The sequence below is a fragment of the Eimeria maxima genome, genomic scaffold (assembly GCF_000499605.1).
Source record: "Eimeria maxima Weybridge genomic scaffold, Emw_scaff325, whole genome shotgun sequence".
Classification (NCBI taxonomy): domain Eukaryota; phylum Apicomplexa; class Conoidasida; order Eucoccidiorida; family Eimeriidae; genus Eimeria; species Eimeria maxima.
In genome coordinates, this window is record NW_013566108.1 from 17035 (window position 1) to 34464 (window position 17430).

Sequence of the window (17430 nt, forward strand, 5' to 3'; positions counted from 1 at the left end):
CTGATAGGCTGCTGTGCTCACTCTATCTTACTCGCTGGCTACCGCAACTGTGGACCATGTAGTGCCTGTGCACTACACTGCACAGCCCCACCAGGACGGGGGACTGCGTGTGACCCCAACGTGTTTTGTCGGTGCAACAATTACAAGCTCTATTTTTTAGTGTGTATTTAGCAGTGAGAAGTAAGAACTGGTCTTCTCTACGGCGGTGCTCCGCAGGCACTTAACCTAGCAGGCATCATGGGGTCTGCGGCAGGCGACAGCGGTGAGGACAACCGCTTTGACGGCTTGTTTGCAACAGTTGCTGAGCAGGCGGGAGGAATTGAACCTCTTTTCGATTATTTCTTCGGATTTCTATGTCGGAAGACTGACTTTTTTACTGTGGGCCGCGCTGCATGCAAGGACATGCTGGACACGTCCTTCCGCAAGTGGACAGAGAAGGCCACCGAAAAAGCTGAGAGAGATCGTCTACAACGGGAGAAGCAGCAGCAGAAGCAGCAGCAGCAACAACAACAGCAACAGAAGCAGCAAAAGAGACAGCAACAAGTGGACCTCAGCAGTCGCCCGAAGGTCGAGGAGTTGACCGAAGAAGAGGAAGCCCTGTTCGCCCCTGCTGAGAAGGCAGCAATAGCAGCAGCTGATGCAACGGCCAGCAGCAAATCAACAGGAGAGGAGGGATCTACTTCAGATGAGGAGAGGGAGAGTTCCCGTCCGGAGGGGAACGGGGGCCAGACAGACAAGTGAGCCAGCCGTAAATTGTTCATTCATTTTTTTCATTTTGCTCGTATCTATGTGTGCGTGCTGTGGTCATTGGCGTTTGTTTGGAATGCGGGTTCTTCTAGATTGTGCTTGTTGTCGCCGCGTGTGAAGACAGCATGTTGCAGCACTTGAGTGCGTGTCTGAGCAGTTCTTGTTCTTTGCTTGTTCTCGTTTTAGTCGTATGTTTAGCTCGTTTTTGCTTTCCTCTTCTCGATGCGCTGTTTATCATCAGGTATCGGTGGACCCAAACCCTAGAGTCTGTGGACGTGTACGTGCCTATGGGCGAGGGCGTGCGGGCGTCGCAGTGTCAAGTCAAGATTACCGCCACCACGCTCACGTTGGGCTTCAAAGGGCAAGCCCCTATATTGAGTGAGAAGAAGACAGCGTAGTGATGTCTCTTTGCGTACTTCGATTTGCTTTGGCCGTGTACTGGCTTGCTGCACGGCGTCTCATACTGCTTGTTGTTGGCTTTCTTCTGCGCTTTGTCGCCTGTGCATCTCGCTTGATCCCTGGGAGGGCCATTTGCCCCTGTGTCCCCCCTTTGGTCCCTTCCTCTCCCTTGCTTCCTTCTCGTCGATTTCCCACTCTCCCCATCCGTTCGGAATATGTTCCTCTGGATTTGGCTACACAAGAAGTATTTTGTACTGCAGCTGTTCGATGAGTGCCACGTTTTTTCGTTTTTTTTAGACAGAAGAATATTGCAAGTCTCCAGTTGTTTGGTGTCCTGCTAAAGACTCCTCTCGTTCGTCTACTGGCTGGTTTTGCTGTGTTTAGGTGGGGAATTCTCTCAAAGAGTGCAGGCAGAGGACAGCATGTGGACTTTGGAAGACCGAAAGACTCTCCACCTTAGTTTGGAGAAAACAGACAAAATGCGTTGGTGGAGTTGTGTCTTGAAAGGAGACCCCGAGATCGATACGAAGACGATTGTCCCAGAGGTACTCGAGAACACAGTCATTAGCCTTTTCAGTCAGCGAACACATGCATTCTCTGAGTAGGCTTTAAGTCTGTATTTACATACATATGCATCGCCTTACATGCACAAACGTATAAAAGTGAGTCTGAGTGGTACGCATAATGCATTTTGGTTATGATACTGTAGCAGCAAGAGTACCTGTTAAAGTAGTCAATCCGCACAAATATATCCATGCATACTGAAACGTACACTTTCTACTTACATGCTTGGGTATGCAAGAACCAACAGCAAGCAGGGTACAGAATATATCGATGCCGACCCCAGCATTAATATCTTCACATATTACAAAATACGCCACGTTGCTGAGCACCAGCAGACTTGAGACGGGTAACTGTGTGGCTGCAAGGACCTCGAAAACTTACATTTTTGTTCCTGTACGCGTGTACACGGGGAGGAAGCTGCACGGCCTTGAAGTGTGCTTGTAAGGCTTACAATTTACGGCGTAAGGTTCAGGTAATCGTTTTTTTGTGTGGATGTGCACTTGTGAAGAACTCGAAGCTATCCGACTTGGACCCCGAGACTCGCGCCACAGTGGAGAAGATGATGTATGATCAACAGCAAAAGCAGAAGGGACTACCCACGAGTGACCAGCAGAGGCAGGCGGAAATGTTGGAGAAGTTTAAGCAGGCGCACCCTGAGCTGGACTTCTCTAACGCCAAGATAAACTGGGGAGGATCGGGTTGGGGTGGCTAGGGCTTCATGTTCCGGGTTTTCGGCTTAGGCGTGAGGCTTGTGGCCCTATGTTTTGATATTCTGGTTTAAGTTTTTCGTTCTTGGGTTCTGTCTGCACATTCCTTGTAGACTTTTCAGGGCCGAGTGCATGTATGGCGTAGGATGATACCTGCGCATGGTGAAAGCACCCGTACGCCATTTTGTTTATGCATGTACATTCATGTCTTGAATATCCTTCTAGTATTCAAGCATCAAGTACAAAATGCACGTGCTTTTGCGTATAAGGTGGGAATGATACACGTATTTGCACATGCATCTGCAAATGCACACGTATATGCATTCTCTGTAGGCGTGAGCATTGAAGCAGTGTAGTTGTGGCCTGGCATGCGGCTGTCTTTGGTGCGTTTGCGGGCTGCTCGAGACGAACAATAGACCAACAGGGAGGGCTTTTCCTTGATATGTTTTCTAGGTTTGCTGTGATTTGAATCTTGCTCCGTATATGCACTCAACGAGTCGTCGTCCTCATGTGGCTAAAAGACACAAACCATTTGCTGTTGCGAAGAGAGAGCCGACAGAATTCCCCAAAGCCACTAGACCCCAAGGCATGCATTTGGACACCATGTTTCGTTCATCATATTTAACTACCTAGCAGCGAACCCCAACGTCGCCCAGGAAGCCACACGTATCTTGTTTCCTACGTAACGTTCGGGCTGGGGAGTTAAGTCCCGAACGGGGACGTTGCCTAGACAGCTGCAGCGGCGGTAACAACAGTTTTATTGTAACAAAAAAGCTCATTTGGGGGTAGCGGATACAAACCAGATACCCGGACGAGCAGAAACTTACAAACCGAAGAAGTGGTGCCAACCAACCGAAAAAACAAACGACGAACGAATGTGCCCTCTGGAGGATGCTGCGTCTCATGCTGCTACTTGGCGGATAGAGGGCAGCTTAGATATGCCCGATAATGAACACATATTATTGACACACAGTAGTTGTGGAGGGTTGGATTTAATACTGTGCGTACATGTACCAGTTTTCAGGACGATCATGGTTTGTGAGTCTTGTGGAGACAGCATGTACCATACTGATCTGTCTACCACACAGTTTGTGCAACGGGAGGGACTACGAAAAAGTAGTGATTATGTAGGCTTACTCTTGAACTTTCGGGTTGGAGTCAAACAGCCGAGCCAACTTGTGGATTGTGGGGTTGGCACCACATTACCAAGGAAAAAGCTGGATTGTCCTTAGGTCACCTACTGGTCTGGGGAAATAAGTGTGTATGCGGGAACCAGGAAAGTCTACATTTGCCTCCAGTTTACGCACTTGTATGTTAGTTTGTCTGTGCAGACAGTTGTACGCACTCCTGATGGCGCGGGCGTTATCTTCGTAGACGTTGACATCGCAGCCAAACCACGAAATAAGGCCTTCAACTAGGACAACGCACTACATCCTCCTGTATTTCTACCTAGTGATAGCCAAACACTACTGTTGTGCTCTGAGCTACAGACGATCGGTGTAGTGAGCAGCGGTCCCCACGCTGTGCCTACCTATGACATCCCACGGCTACAGGTTACTAATCTTCATTGTCAGTCCACTCTGGTTCCCTATATTCACTGAAATTGCCAAAACATGATCACGTCTCTGGTTATATCCAGGCCAGTCCCCCTGGATAGATAGGTCTGGTCCACCGGAAAGCATATATGATGCCCGTCCTCCAAAATGCGGGGCGAGAGCAAGCCCTTGCCTTGGCAAAGCGCCCAGCATTCCCCAAAAGCGGGGTGCCTAAGCAGATGGCCGTAGGTTCGGGCTGTGCGGCTGGCCGGCCCCCTTTTGTCTCCTGATTAGGTTGCTTCTCTATGTAAAGGTGCCTATATTATAGGCATATTTAATCATGTTAGTTTCTTTTCCATTTATTACGTCTCTAGACGTCAAACCATTGAGCCTCCGTAGGGTCTAAGTACTGCGTCGCTCAGGGTGGCGCGGTGGCTAGCTCACTAAGCTATGTCTGCCTAACGATACCCTTATCCCTGGAATATTTAGGAGTATTAATTCCTTTGTTAACTAATAAGGTCCTAATTCCTAAAATATCTTATACTATTTATGCCCGCTCCTGGCCTTAGGCTACTGCAGTGCACGCCTAAGACGCATTGTAGTGCTTGCGCACTACACTCGGCGATGCCGGGTGGGCCCCAGTGCTCGAGCGGCCCTGAGGCCCTTAAGTGCTTTCCTGGCAATAGGAGGGCCCCGAAATATTTAATTGCATGGAGTATATCTTGTAGTTTGTTCTGAAGGGGATATTGCCATCTTCACCTGCGCAGAAAGGCGCAAGACGAGCCGCGTTTTCTCACTTCGTGGTGTAGCGGTCCAGTGGTGTGGAACGCAGGGCGGGCCCTTGAGCATGCTGGAGGCTGCCCGCGGTGTCTCAGGCTAAATAAAAGGAAATGGAATGAATAGAAGTTTTTTCTGCCTTCGAAATAAGAGCGACAAAGTCACCCGACCTCTTTCGCCGAAAACCCTGCAGCCGGGTGGGCGGCGCTCAATGGCTGGCTCTGATGTCAAAGCCCAAGGGCACCTCCGTCCCCTCGGCTCCTACACCGCTAGAGAAGAGTGCAAGGCTGAACGACAATGTGCGGTTTGAGGACAGAGATGACTTCTGGTTGGACAGGGAGGCCTTCTCTGTATTTGCCCGACAGTTAGATACTCCCTCGGTCCGCAGCGGCTTCGCCTTGCTCTTATTGAGCCCATGCCAGTCCCCTGCGGTGGAGAGCAATGGGAGGGCCTTTGGGGGAGGGGCAGGTTCACGTGGGCATACTTACTCGTGCAGCATCCCGGGCCAGCAGTGGCTGCGCCGGTACTGCGAGGTGAAGGGTAACATCCTCTTCTATGCGCCGCACGCAGAGGCAGCCTTTGAGGGGGCGTATCTACTTGAAGATTTCGTTTTCCAAAGCGTTTCCCCCACTCGAGCTCTTGTTATGGGGGTGCGTATCACTTGAATCCGCTGCATCAAGGAACTGTTTTCTAGAACAGCTGTTGTAATAGCGTGCGCGCGCACTTTCACGCGTACAAATCAGCTTCTGCTTATGAGCTTTGTGTATATGCATGTGGCAGATTGTGCCAGATTTGCCTCTAACCGAGGGAGAAGGGGACCGGCTGAAGCAAGGTGCTGTCCTGGTGGGAAGCAGCCGTCACGATGGGGTGTACGGACGGTATGTGAGGCCTCTTGTGATGCTGCTTGAGTCATCGCGTGTTGCTGCTGCATGGAAAGACACGTGTGAAGGCTGCAAAGCAGCGGCCTTGCAGAAGCAGGTCCGTGAGCTGCAGCAGCTGCTGCAGCGAGAAAGGGCTGCCGCGTCGAGGGAGAAAGAGGCTACAGCGCTAATAGCCAAGCAGCAGGAGATTGCCCTGAGGGAGACAGAAGGGTCCAAGCAAACACTCCTTGTGGGATACAAAAGCCTCTGGGCACAACTCGTCCCCACATCATCCCCCCTTTCCCCACTTTGCTTTCAGCTGCATTCACACCTCGCTGCCATTCCCTGCTCACACAGTCATTCACCACCTCCACTGTCTATAGACCCTCATCCCGAACAGCTCCAGCAGAAACGCTGTTTGCCTTTGTTACTTCAAATTAGACTGTAGCGACGGCTACTGCTGGTGTCTCCGCGGTGCACTGCTTCGGTGCTGCCCCTGCTACTGCTGGTGTTGCTCAACGTGTTGTGAATTTGCAGCTGGAAATAGAGCGTCTACAACAACGTAACCAGCGGCTTCAAGCGACTGGAGAGGTGACTGAGAAGGCGGCAGCGGAATTTGTGGATCAGAAGATGCACGAGGTGTCCTTCCTTCAGAATGAGCTCGCCACGCAGCTGGCGGGTACAGGCATCCCCATTTTTCTCTCCTTTTGTCTGCGCCCATTTCCTTTGTCCACTCTTTTCTTAGACGTTTATTTGGTGTATTTATTGTCTTCTTGTTTTCTCCACTTTGTTCCCTCACTGTCAGTGGTTTGTTTCCCCCACGCTTGCCTCGACAGATGTGGATGCACACGCCTTTATGCACACGTATGCATAAGCGGGGCCTGTTGTGGTGTCATGTTGCTGTAGAGGCGTGTGGTATGCTGCTGCCAATGCGAGAACCCATAGAATCGTGCTGTGGCAATTTGCAGAGCGAGCTCTTCAGTGTCTATACAGTGAGTGTAGTTGGCTGTGCTGCGAGTCTTGTGCCGATGCGGCTTTTACTGCCCAGGCTGCAAACGCCTTCAGGCGGAGGTTGTGGAACTTCGTGAGGCGTTGGGAGCCTCCCACCAAAGGGCACAGCAGTTGGCAACGGAGAACAGCCGCCTCAACTGTCGCGTGTCAGACATTTTGGAGGACTTGGAGGACGCAAAAGATAACCCATCCCGTTTTGCCCTCGTGATGAACCGCCTCCGAGCCGCCAACCAGAGGGCAGTGATCGAGAATAAGCGTCTCAGGCAAGTGCACCACGCTTCACATACAACGCCCATTTCCATCTCATCTCCAGCGCTGCAGTGCGCTGATCGCATGGCCTCCAGCAAGTGCAGTACTCACGGGAGGGGACCCACAACCGCATCGAGAAGCTGCTGAGGGGCTCCTAGCAGAAGCAGCAAAAGTAGATTTACATCCCACACCCCGGCTCCAGAAGCTGCACCGCCTTATCGTGCATTTGTGTGGGCTTTGGGGGGCGATTTTCTCTTCTTGCAATCATGGAGAAGATGCTGCCTTAGTTTTCTTCGGCTTGTGTGTGCGAAGAAGGCGGGTGGCGTTTGAGACTGGCCAGTATCTATGCCTGCCTCTTTGCTTGGTTCATGTGCTTGTGTCGCCACCTAGATTCGCCCGTTATGTTTATTTGTTTAATTGCTGCAGGGAAGAGAATATATCCTTGACGCAAAACTTCCACCAACTCGAGGACAAATTCAAAGAAAAGGCAAACCCCCGGACCCTATGCCCTATACAGCAAACCTAGACAGCAAACGTTAAACCACTTAGACTCAAACCCTAGAGCATAGACTTCAAAACCCTAGAGCCTAGACTTCAAAAATGCAGCGCGCAGGGCGCCAGCACACCAGCCAAGTTCATTGATACTAGACCTGCCCCCCAGCCAAAGCAAAGGAGAGAACAAAGGGGTCGCACACGCAAACTAGTTTGCGTGTGTTGTCCATCTGTCTTAGAGACATGGCTAGCGTCTCTGTGCTGTTGTTACCGTTGCTTGTGCTGATGCTGGTGATGTTGTTAGTGTCGGTCGTCTCATCGCAGCGAACGCACACGCAGTACATGTGTTTGTTTGTGTGTCTGCGGAGGTGGGGCTAATTCGCCAAGTGGCGGAGATGGGTGACGCCTTCGACTTGTTGAGGAAGTGGTTAACTTGCAGCGAGCGCAAAGTGCGATCTGCAGCCAGTAGCCTCTCTTGAAGCTTGCTTTACGTTAGGGAGCTTTGGAGAATCCAGAGTGCATCCGAGTTGCTGATACAGTTGCACCAGCTGCCTATAATGACTGTACCAATGCCTGCTGGGGGTGGGGGTGTTCAGCGCAGGCAAGGTAGCTGTGTGTTACCGGGAGGCCATTATTGCTGCTATTGTTCAATTGCTGCTATTGTTCCTTTACACAGATCCGCTTTTACGAACAGGGTTACAAATGGTCTTCGCAGCAGGAACAAGAAGAGCTCGAGAAGTTAGTAGTGGGATCGGGGTCTCCGTGGGCCTGTTTGTGGTTGACCCGCGAGAGAGGTTGATTCGTAGAAAAGATCAGATAAGAGTTAACGGGTGCTGTTGGAGCCTCCCTCCCCCAGCAATGAAGCAGGCTAATTTACACATATTCAGAAAATTGAGGTTAGGACGGAATTAATAGGACTCAAGGCTTGGACATATGGTTGCTCTTTGTATGTTTCTGTTCAGAATAGAGGAGCTTCAGAGAGCCATAAAAGTGGCGGAAGCTGCGGCACGGTCGAGTTATATATCTCACAGAGCATTTTTGTTGGGCCAACAACTGAAGGCCTGCACCGTCAATCCGTCACAAAGAGAAGTATATGCATTCGTAAAATGCGTAAGAAAACCATGCCTGCAGTGGAAAACGTGGAACTCCATGCACACCGCATGCAACCCCCACACACAAGAGCATTCCAAGTGTCGCTCACCTCTGTTGGCTTTCTGAATTGCTTCTCCCCTTTTGGGTAAAGTGGAGGCCGAAGACGGCCCTGCTTGGCAAACGAAATACTTGCCCCTTGCTCGTCAGCATAGTGTGAAAATGCTAGCAAAGCATTTGGGGTACGGCAAAAGGGATGAAACACAGCTCGAGGGAATTATTCAGACCAGGGCAAAGGAAAGATGTGTTACTGGTGGTGGTTTGCTGTATAATGGTTCTTGATTTTCTGGATTAAAGAGGATGAAAAGGAACAAAATAATGTCATCGATACTGTCCGTGCGGGCCAGCGGCTTCGGAAGGGGCTCCCACGTCCTTGTGGCCATTGACAGTCTAGATGTTGGCAGTTTATTTGCAAACATGGTTTCACTTATGTCCACTTGCATTTACACATATTCTTGCGTCTCTCCCCCAATATCTGTTTCGTGATATTCCAGCTTCAACCTTGTTTGCGTGTAAGCTCGTTTTCCTTGCTTGGAGGTAGGCACTCCAAAACATGATTATGGCGTTTCCTCCCCTTCTCTTGCTAGATTGTATACTGGGTGCATTCTGCGTGGCTTGCCTGCTTCCAAACAACCTGGCATTTTGTGTATATACTCGACTGCATGTGTCTGTTTGCGTGTTCGTGCACGTGCCAGCATATTTCTTGGAATTTGAGCCCCGTTTCCTTGTGTTATCGGGCCTGCAGACACTGGATCGCTTCGGGTGGCTGTTTGGGGAGACTGAGCCCAGTCAGCCCAAAGTAGAGGAGTGGGCAGAAGCTTGTTTTGGGCTACCGGCTGGAGACGAGGTTGCCGCTACTGCTAGAGGGGAGGCGATCTACCCATTCGGAGGTCAGTTGGCACACAGCATCTTGTCAAATGTTCCACAGACCGAACAGCAACGAAGCCAACTGTGAAAGCAACGCCGGCGGTGGCACAAAGAAGAAACAGTCTCTGCGTACAAACACGAACAAGCAGGCACCCTGTAACATAACAAAGATGGATGCAGCTCCTTTGTATTTCTTTCTACCCTCGATTGGTATCTTGCAAGCATTTACATTTCGCGCTTCATGTTTGTTAGGGCTAGAGGGTGGCCCTCAGCTGAACTTGGTTGCGGACGTTTGCGTTCTGCGCTCTGTTGAGAAGCTGGTGCCAGCTGGCGAGTACCTAAAGCTTAAGAATATGCACTCCTTGCTGCAGCTGGACTTCTCAGAACTCAAAGAACTACACCAGCAGGCAAGGCACCCAACCGCCTTCCTTTTGAGCGGCATCGTTGTGTGCGTGTCTGTTTCTCTGTTTTTCTGGGCCATATCTCGGTATAATCATCCCTTCTTTGCTTCAGATACATGATACCGTGTTTGCAACTCTTTCCTCCGCATGCTCATCTTTTTAAAACTGTCTCATTGCCTCATTGGAATTGCTTCCCCTGTGGTGTTACCGTTTAGGGCAGCACCCACCTCCTACTTGTCCCCTAAGCTGTTTTAGCCTCGATAGAGGAATTTTCCATTTCACATCCGTTTTCTTCTAGTAGCTGTTTTTTGATGGCTTGTTATATCTCATTGCTCATAACTGTCTCTTACGCTTCGCATTATCTCGTCCGCGATCATCTTCCTCACTTGTTAACCCCACACCTCGTTAAATTCTTCTGTTTCGACCGAGTCTCTTTCACGTTGCTGATAAAGAGGCAGCAAAGGACCCTTACCTGCATTCAGAATGTAAATTATAGGGTTTGAGGTTTAGGGGTTAATGCTTGGTACTTGATGTCCACGGTTTCGGCCGCATGAGGTGTGCTGCAGACAGTTGACAAACTTGTGGAGTGCCGAACCCGTCTGCGAGACCTAAAGATGCAGTAAGCGTATTTTGAGGTCCTTTCCCCCCAATTGTCATCACTTTCTACATGCCATTCATGGCACACGCCTTCTGGGTTGCAGGGTGGAACGCTTACAGTCGAGAGCCAAGCTGTTAGGATTGATTGCTTCCCTTACGTTGTCTTGGTTACAGATGCGCCCTTAACCAAGCTTCCGCAGATTGGCGGTTCTTTCAACTTAAGTCGCCAGCGGGTGTAACAGAGGGCATGGAGAAAGCAGATGAAGAGGAGGACGCTGCTTGACCACATTTATTTCCTGCAGGGGAACTCTCATGTAGTCGCCGTGGACGGGAACATAGAATACACCACCTTGTCCGTGCAGTCGAAGTACTGTCGCTTTGCAACTGTTAGTCCCCAAATTCACGAAAAGAATGCCGTGAATAGCCAGCGGAGTCGCTACCATATGCCAGTAGATTCTTGAACGGCACCACCAAAGTGCCCTAAGTTCTTGAACGGCACCACCAAAGAGCACTGCCCAGTGGCAGGAGGGAACTGATTTTCCAAAGGACTCAAGCCAACCGTTCTTTTTTTACTGGCCTGTAAAAGCAGTAGATTTGTCTTCTAGCCACCAGAGGGGACCTCTCGGTGAACGCTTGGCTGCCCATATAATAGGATTGGGCGTGCAGGGTCTGGAGTTGTTCGATGGCTTAGGTTCTGCGATTTAGTGTTTAGGGTCTGTTGGTAGAATCGAAACGTTCTGCTTGAGCCACCGTACACTTGTACTTAGTCCCGAGGCAACGACCGCACAGAACGTCCAGGGGATACATTGCAGCAGCCACCATGGCTGTTGTCTGTACTTATTTGTTGGACCATGGAGCAGCTCTGATGGCATGTTGAGCAAAATCGAGATTTTATGACGGATAGGCAGCGGGTGCAAAGCAACTGCCACTGTAGGGTGCTTGAAGTTTGCTGTCCCTGCACTTCTACTTGATTGCAGGTTGGCTACTCAATACTAGGCGTTAAGCAGTTGCGTATTGTGTTTAAGGGTGCATCAGGGGTGACCTTGAATATGCCACTTCGTGCTGTTTGGTTGTAGGTCGAGTTGCGCTAATCTACCCTACGACTCACGAAAGGCCGCCGCCAATACCAATCAGCATTAGGCCTGTAGCGGGAATCCTAGCCCATATGTTGAGATGCACTTATTCAAAAACTACTATAAGTTCCCAGAAATATTCATTGGAGACAAGATCCATTCTACAGGAATCGCATGAACAGCGCCGCACAGGCTTGCCGATGTTACGGCAATCAGGAGGTCTTCCAGAAGTTGCAGCACTATCTGGAGCAGCTCCTGCTACATGAAAACCACAAAATACAAGCACAATCAATCAACGTTGCGATGCATGCAATAAAACTGTGGACAGTAGTCGAGCACTTAGTTGGCTTTCAGTATGGACCCTGCACTCATGCAGTAACATGGTCCAACTCCCATACCCCATGCTACAGAGTTCACGCTCAAGAGCCATCGTCCCCAGCACAGATGAAAGCTCGACAGCATGCCAAAACTTTGTGGCAACCCTCACCTGAAGTACTTTGACTCTACTGCAGTTCACAACGGTCGCTGCCTCCTATAGACCCCGCTGTGGCCCCGGAAATGCTCGATGTTGGATCCAGCGGATCGCCTCCAAACCACCTCCAACAGCTCCCAAAGACCCTAGTGTTATATTATACTTTCCAACATTAAAAGTGAACACTGTGCAGAAATACGAAGGAATTTATCTCCCACCCTCGTTTGGTAAGCGCTCACAACCGAAGGGAACACATTCAAACGAGTCTCAGGAGTAAGCCATGATCTCATAAGCTCGTGCTCAAATTAATATTATATAATTCACACTATTTACTCTGTTGTCTGCAGTTTCAGATGGCATCCTTGTTGAGTTGCCGCCAATGGAAGCCTCCGTCAGACCAGGAAGCTGCATGCGGGAAGCCTTGCGAGACTGCTCTGTTATCAGCGCCTAGTAGTTCCATCTTTTGTTGTTAGTCGGACGGAAGTCTTTTAACTTAATCAGGAAGTGAAACTATTTGTCGAGCCATTACTCCATTCCGTCCACGAGACCTTCTGCGCTGCGTAGACACCCGCATTCCGGCATTTCTGCATGAACGCTCGGAGATATTTCTCAGTTTATCCCGTGAACCTTGTTTTCTGCATTCACTAAGCCTTATGCAGAAGGATTCTGCTTGAGAAGCCTCTGCAGGGTTGCCGATGGGGCCCTGGGTGCATCCGATGGGTGCATGCCGAGAGGAACTGGCCACGTTTCTTCTTTGTTTGTCCGAGAGGGGACTTTCGTCGTTGGCGGGATTAAACTTCACGAGAAGAAGTTTCCTAACGGAGGGACGAGCAGACCGCTCAGCTAGGCCGTGAGGGCAGACGCGAAGAGCGGCATAGTAGCCAGAAACTTCCCATCTGCTACCGGGCTGCTGGCTACATCGCCAGCGGCATCAGGCTGGTCTCAGCCTGATGCCGTTAGAGAGCGAGAAGGCATTAACTCCGAAAGAAGCCCGGAGCTCCTCGACGGTCATTGGGGGCCCCAACCAACTCAGCCCTTCGCCGGATGAACGGGCACCCCCTTCTAGTGCAGCAGCAAATGCTGCGGCAATATCCCCTGCAGGGGCTGCTGTTTCAGCCGATGGAGATGACCTGCTAAGGCGCATGCAGTCTGTTCTAGATGAGGATGATAGCGTGGACATGCTGATGCCTTCGCTTCCCACCGTCCCCGTGCTGCCCACTACCAGCAACTCTGGGACCTCGCGCGAGTCACCTCCTGGAGCACAAGCCTTTGAGGCTTCTGGAACCGTTTCTGGTCTGTTGGGATGCACAGGTCTCACCAGAGGAGGCACAAGTTTGGACGAGTCAGCAGCTGCAGATGTACCAGACGTGAGATCCCGAAACCTAGGGCTAGGTCTTGCTGCCTTACACAAGCTGCAACAACAGCAGCGCCTGGCACAGGAACTGCAACAGCAGCAGAATAAGAAGCAACAACGGCAACAACAACCGAAACTGGCGGATTTTGTTGCAAACCCGGATACCCACGTTGGTCAGACGAGCGAGCACCTGACTTCACAGCAGAGTGTGCAACAGCAGGAACAGCCTAACATAATTTCAACCTCTCTGCATTCTACGGAGCCTTTTGAGGACACCGGAGAAGCCTCCATAATCAACAGTGACGGGTCCAATCATGCGCAGGCGCAACTTAAGGTTGAACAGGAACCACAGCAGCAGAAACAGCAGGGACTGCAGCTGCAGCAAAAGGTGGAGCCGGGAAGTCTACCCCAGGGGATTGTCTATCCCCAGTTGTCGGAGCCTTCTACGGATTCTGCAACAGCTAATGTTGGGGCAACAGTCGATGCAGAGACAGCAGTAGCAGCACCCACAGCTCTTGCAACAGCGGCTGAAGCCGAGGACCCAACGGATATGGAGATTGACGAAGTGAGGGCGCCCGTAGGTGCCGCAGCAGCGTCAACAGTAGCGAAGGCGACACCAGCAATTGCAGCGACGGAGAAGCAGAGCACCAAGGAGTCACTTGATGCTTGCTGCGCTGGAGTTGCAGCAACAGCTGTAGCTGCAGCATCACGTGCCGGCATACGTACTACCACCACTGCGGAGCAGTTGATGCTGTCTGCGGTACCGGATAGGCAAGAGCGTTGGCAGTGGGACATTCTTTCTTTTGCTGGTGTTGGCAGTTGCCACGCGAAAAAAGCAGGAGCTGCAGCAAGAGGCTCAGCAGCGGCAACTGCAGGTCCACAGGAAGTAGCCGCTTCAGTAGAATTAGCAACGGCAACCACGGATGCACGGATAGCCTCTGAGTTGCCATCAGCAGTAGATGGGAGCTTGGTGCGCAGCGGAGTCACCGCCGCCCTCCCTGTTGCGGCTGCTGCTACTGTTGCTTGTTTACCTCCGCCTACGCCGGAAGAGGAGGTAGCGCTGATGGCTGCAGGGGGTGTACACGGCCCTGAAGAGGCAGTAGTAGTTGCGGAAGCGGAAGCAATGGGGGAGTTTGTACAGACTTTGCAGCAGCAGTTGCGGCAGCTGCAGCAGCCTCAGCAGTCGCAGCAGCATCCACAGGGGCTTGAGGACACCCGCCCTGCTGCTGTCGAGGCCCTGGGAAGAATAGAGGAGAGGCTGCGCCTGGCATTGGAGGCAGTCGATGCGGATGTGGCAGCACTGCAGCGAGAGGCCGCAGCAACAGCAGCAGCGACGGTTGCGTTTGCCCCCGACGGTGCTGACGACCCTGGGCAACAGCAGCAGCAGCAACAGCAACTACAGCAGCAACAACAAGAAGAACAACAACAAGAACAACGACAACAAGAAGAAGAACAACAACAACAAGAGCAACAACAACAGCGCGAGATAGAGGCGTCCCACGGCGACGAAGTGGAAATGGAAGATGAGGAGGGATTCAAGGGTGTGGACACGTTAGAGGGCACCAATGTAGCAGCAGCAGGGGGCTCAGTGGCGTGCGGACCAGCAGTCTGGTCTCACCCCTGTAGAGCTTTGCTGCGGGCGGCGCTGCAGTCAGCCGGGCGGCAGCTGCCCAGGGGCAAAAGGAGGGGAGCCCGCGGTGCCCCCCGGGAATGGGGGGAAGCACAGCGACATCGGCCGCCGTTAGACGTGTTGTGCCTTGCTGCTTCTCAGACCAAGGCAGAATGCAGCCTCACCCCAGAAGAGGCTGCTGCTGCGGCGGCGGCGGCAGCTGCAATTGCAGCGACAGCTGCAGCGAACGGGTCCGAGGCGGCAGCTGCCGCCGCCGCAGCAGCAGAGGCGTTGCTTCCAGTGGGTGTAGCAGCCACAGCAAGTGAAGGGGTCAGGAGAGTTCCCTGGCTACCCGCTGAGGGCCCCATGTTTGATAGTTTGGCCGCAGCAAACCAGTCGCAGGCATTTGCTGCTGGGCTTCCGCTGCTGCGGGAGATATGCCGCGTTGCCACTGTGGAGCTGCGCGTCCCGCAGCCTGCTGCCGTCGCTGCTGCTGCTGCTGCCGCTTCACCGGCTTTCGTTCCTGCTGCTGGTGAGCCCATTGGTATTGCCGGCCTGCGGCGACTTGGGCTACCTGGAGAGCATCAGCTGCATCGGAGAGGCCCAATGTGGGTGCCGCCTGCCCCCGCAGAGGATGAGGAGGAGGGTTGCTCTTCCCGTTCTACTGCTGCTACTTCTGTATCTGCTGCATGCAACGAGCAGCTTGTGCTCTTCCTAAGGCGAGACCTCTTCCCGAACGAGCTCCTGCAGCAATTGCAGCAGCAGCCAGTGTGCTGCAAGGCGCAGTTGCTGCTGCCACCTGGATATGAAAAGGGGATCAAACACCAGAGCACACCTACAACGAACGACGGGGGCACCCAGGGACCGCTTTATCCTATATTGAGGCTGCGGAGGCTTTGTGGACGCCGGTCGACGTCTACTTTCGACCCAGCTGCGACAAGATCAACGGAAGAAACGGCAGAAGCTGTCCCTGGGCAAACAACAACTGCAGCAGGGGAAGCAGCCGATACAGCAACAGCAGCAGCTGCGCTGAGTTCAGATGATCTGAATGGGGTTCCAAAGGGGAACACTGGGTCTCCTTTGACAGTGGATGACGCGCTAAAGTTCATCACCCAGCAGCAGCAGCGGCAGCAGCATGCACTCGAGCATCTGCTGCAGCAGCTAAAGAGTTTGTGCCGAGGAATATCAATGCAGCAGCTCGTCCTGCTGGCGTCTGCTGTAGATTCCGTAAGCGCAGAAGATGCAGCAGCTGCAGCAACAGCAGTTGGGGACCCCGATACTGCTGTGTTCTCAGATAAGAACAATCAGGTAGACACCCCAGTGGGGTCAGCAACAGCAGCTACGGCCGATGGTGGAAATGAGCAACAGCAGGAGCAGCAGCAACAACAGCTCACGCGGCTCCAGAAACTGCATGAGTGGCTGTCTGTGTTTCCACGTTACGGGGTTCCTGCGGGACGTGCAGTGGCGCTGCTGGCGGCGGCAGGCGAGCAGCAGCAGCAACAGCAGCAGCCTGAGGGGGCGCCGGTAGACATTCAGCTAACCTTCAGCAGCCTCATGCCGTACCCGGACGAGGATCCTGGAGTTGTTGTTGCATTCGCGTTTCCATATAAGCGAGGTCCCCAGGAGCAACCGTGGACATGGGACCTGCGGCTGTTGGAGGGGGGCCTACGTGGCCCACAAGGGGTCCCTGAATGCCCCCACAGCCTGCGAAAAGTGCAGCAGCAAATATCGCAGAGGCAACAACGGCTCACCTTTCTCCTGCGGCAGCAAAAGATCGTCTGCAAGGCAATGTACAAAGCTTGGAGGTGGTGAGCGGCTTCGGCTGGATGCGCCTTTGGGTGTGCTTGCTCCTTGATCCTTCGTTCGTTTTAGGTGGAGCGTGTTTATTGTACATTTTTGTTTTACTTATTTTTGCCTGTGTTACACTAGCTCGTGCATACTCTGTGGTCCAGGCCCGTGGAATCCTTTTCATAACAATCCGGTTCAGCGTATTATATGTTTATAGCGTAAATGTCTACGCATCACACCCAGCAGTTTTAGTGCCTCCGTGCCACGCGCCTCTTGCTCTTGTCTGCTTTTGATGAGACTGTGTGCCTCTGTCCATTTCAGTGTGCCCGTCGCTTCATTGGTTTGCATTTGCTTACCTGCAGCTGGCGTCGTCAGCTGGAGAGGCGGCGGCTGTTGCTGGGCGATGCCTTTGGTTGGGGGGTGCTTCCGGTACGGGCCTTAGACCACCCGTCGCTTTTGATGGCGCTGCCTGCGGGCTTCCGCCAGGGCAGCCCGAAGGAGCCCTACGAGAAACAGAGCCAGCGGGAGCATGCTGAAGAGGCCAGTGCTGCTGCTAGTGACCGCAACAACCCAAGGCGGCAACAAGACGCTTCTGGTCGGTGGAGGCCACAGAGACACACATACACACATACGTACACGTACACGCACATACGTTGGACAACGTTGTAGCTTCCAACCCATGCGAGGTCTATAGCACTCAGACAAACTAATTGACACGGAAGATATGTGTACGTCATATTCCCTTGCAATATATATATATATATATATATATATATATA

At 52.2% G+C, this 17430-nt stretch overlaps 3 protein-coding genes across 3 annotated transcripts; all 3 read left to right on the forward strand.

Annotated features, from left to right (window-relative positions):
- Window positions 1–237: 237 nt before the first annotated feature.
- EMWEY_00028400 (nuclear movement domain-containing protein, putative) lies at window positions 238–2422 on the forward strand (the record flags this gene model as incomplete). Its single annotated transcript, XM_013481385.1, has 4 exons — window positions 238–737; window positions 989–1125; window positions 1531–1691; window positions 2219–2422. The coding sequence occupies 4 exons, from the start codon at window positions 238–240 to the stop codon at window positions 2420–2422; spliced, it is 1002 nt and encodes a 333-aa protein (XP_013336839.1).
- Window positions 2423–4953: 2531 nt separating this feature from the next.
- EMWEY_00028410 (hypothetical protein, conserved) lies at window positions 4954–10638 on the forward strand (the record flags this gene model as incomplete). The annotated part of the gene is made up of 11 exons (XM_013481386.1): window positions 4954–5379; window positions 5510–5839; window positions 6127–6268; window positions 6638–6920; window positions 7646–7790; window positions 8018–8097; window positions 8304–8430; window positions 9236–9380; window positions 9610–9764; window positions 10325–10377; window positions 10530–10638. The coding sequence occupies 11 exons, from the start codon at window positions 4954–4956 to the stop codon at window positions 10636–10638; spliced, it is 1995 nt and encodes a 664-aa protein (XP_013336840.1).
- Window positions 10639–12850: 2212 nt separating this feature from the next.
- Window positions 12851–17320, forward strand: EMWEY_00028420 (hypothetical protein; the record flags this gene model as incomplete). The annotated part of the gene is made up of 2 exons (XM_013481387.1): window positions 12851–16671; window positions 17014–17320. 2 exons carry the CDS (start codon window positions 12851–12853, stop codon window positions 17318–17320), a joined length of 4128 nt encoding a protein of 1375 aa, XP_013336841.1.
- Window positions 17321–17430: the final 110 nt, after the last annotated feature.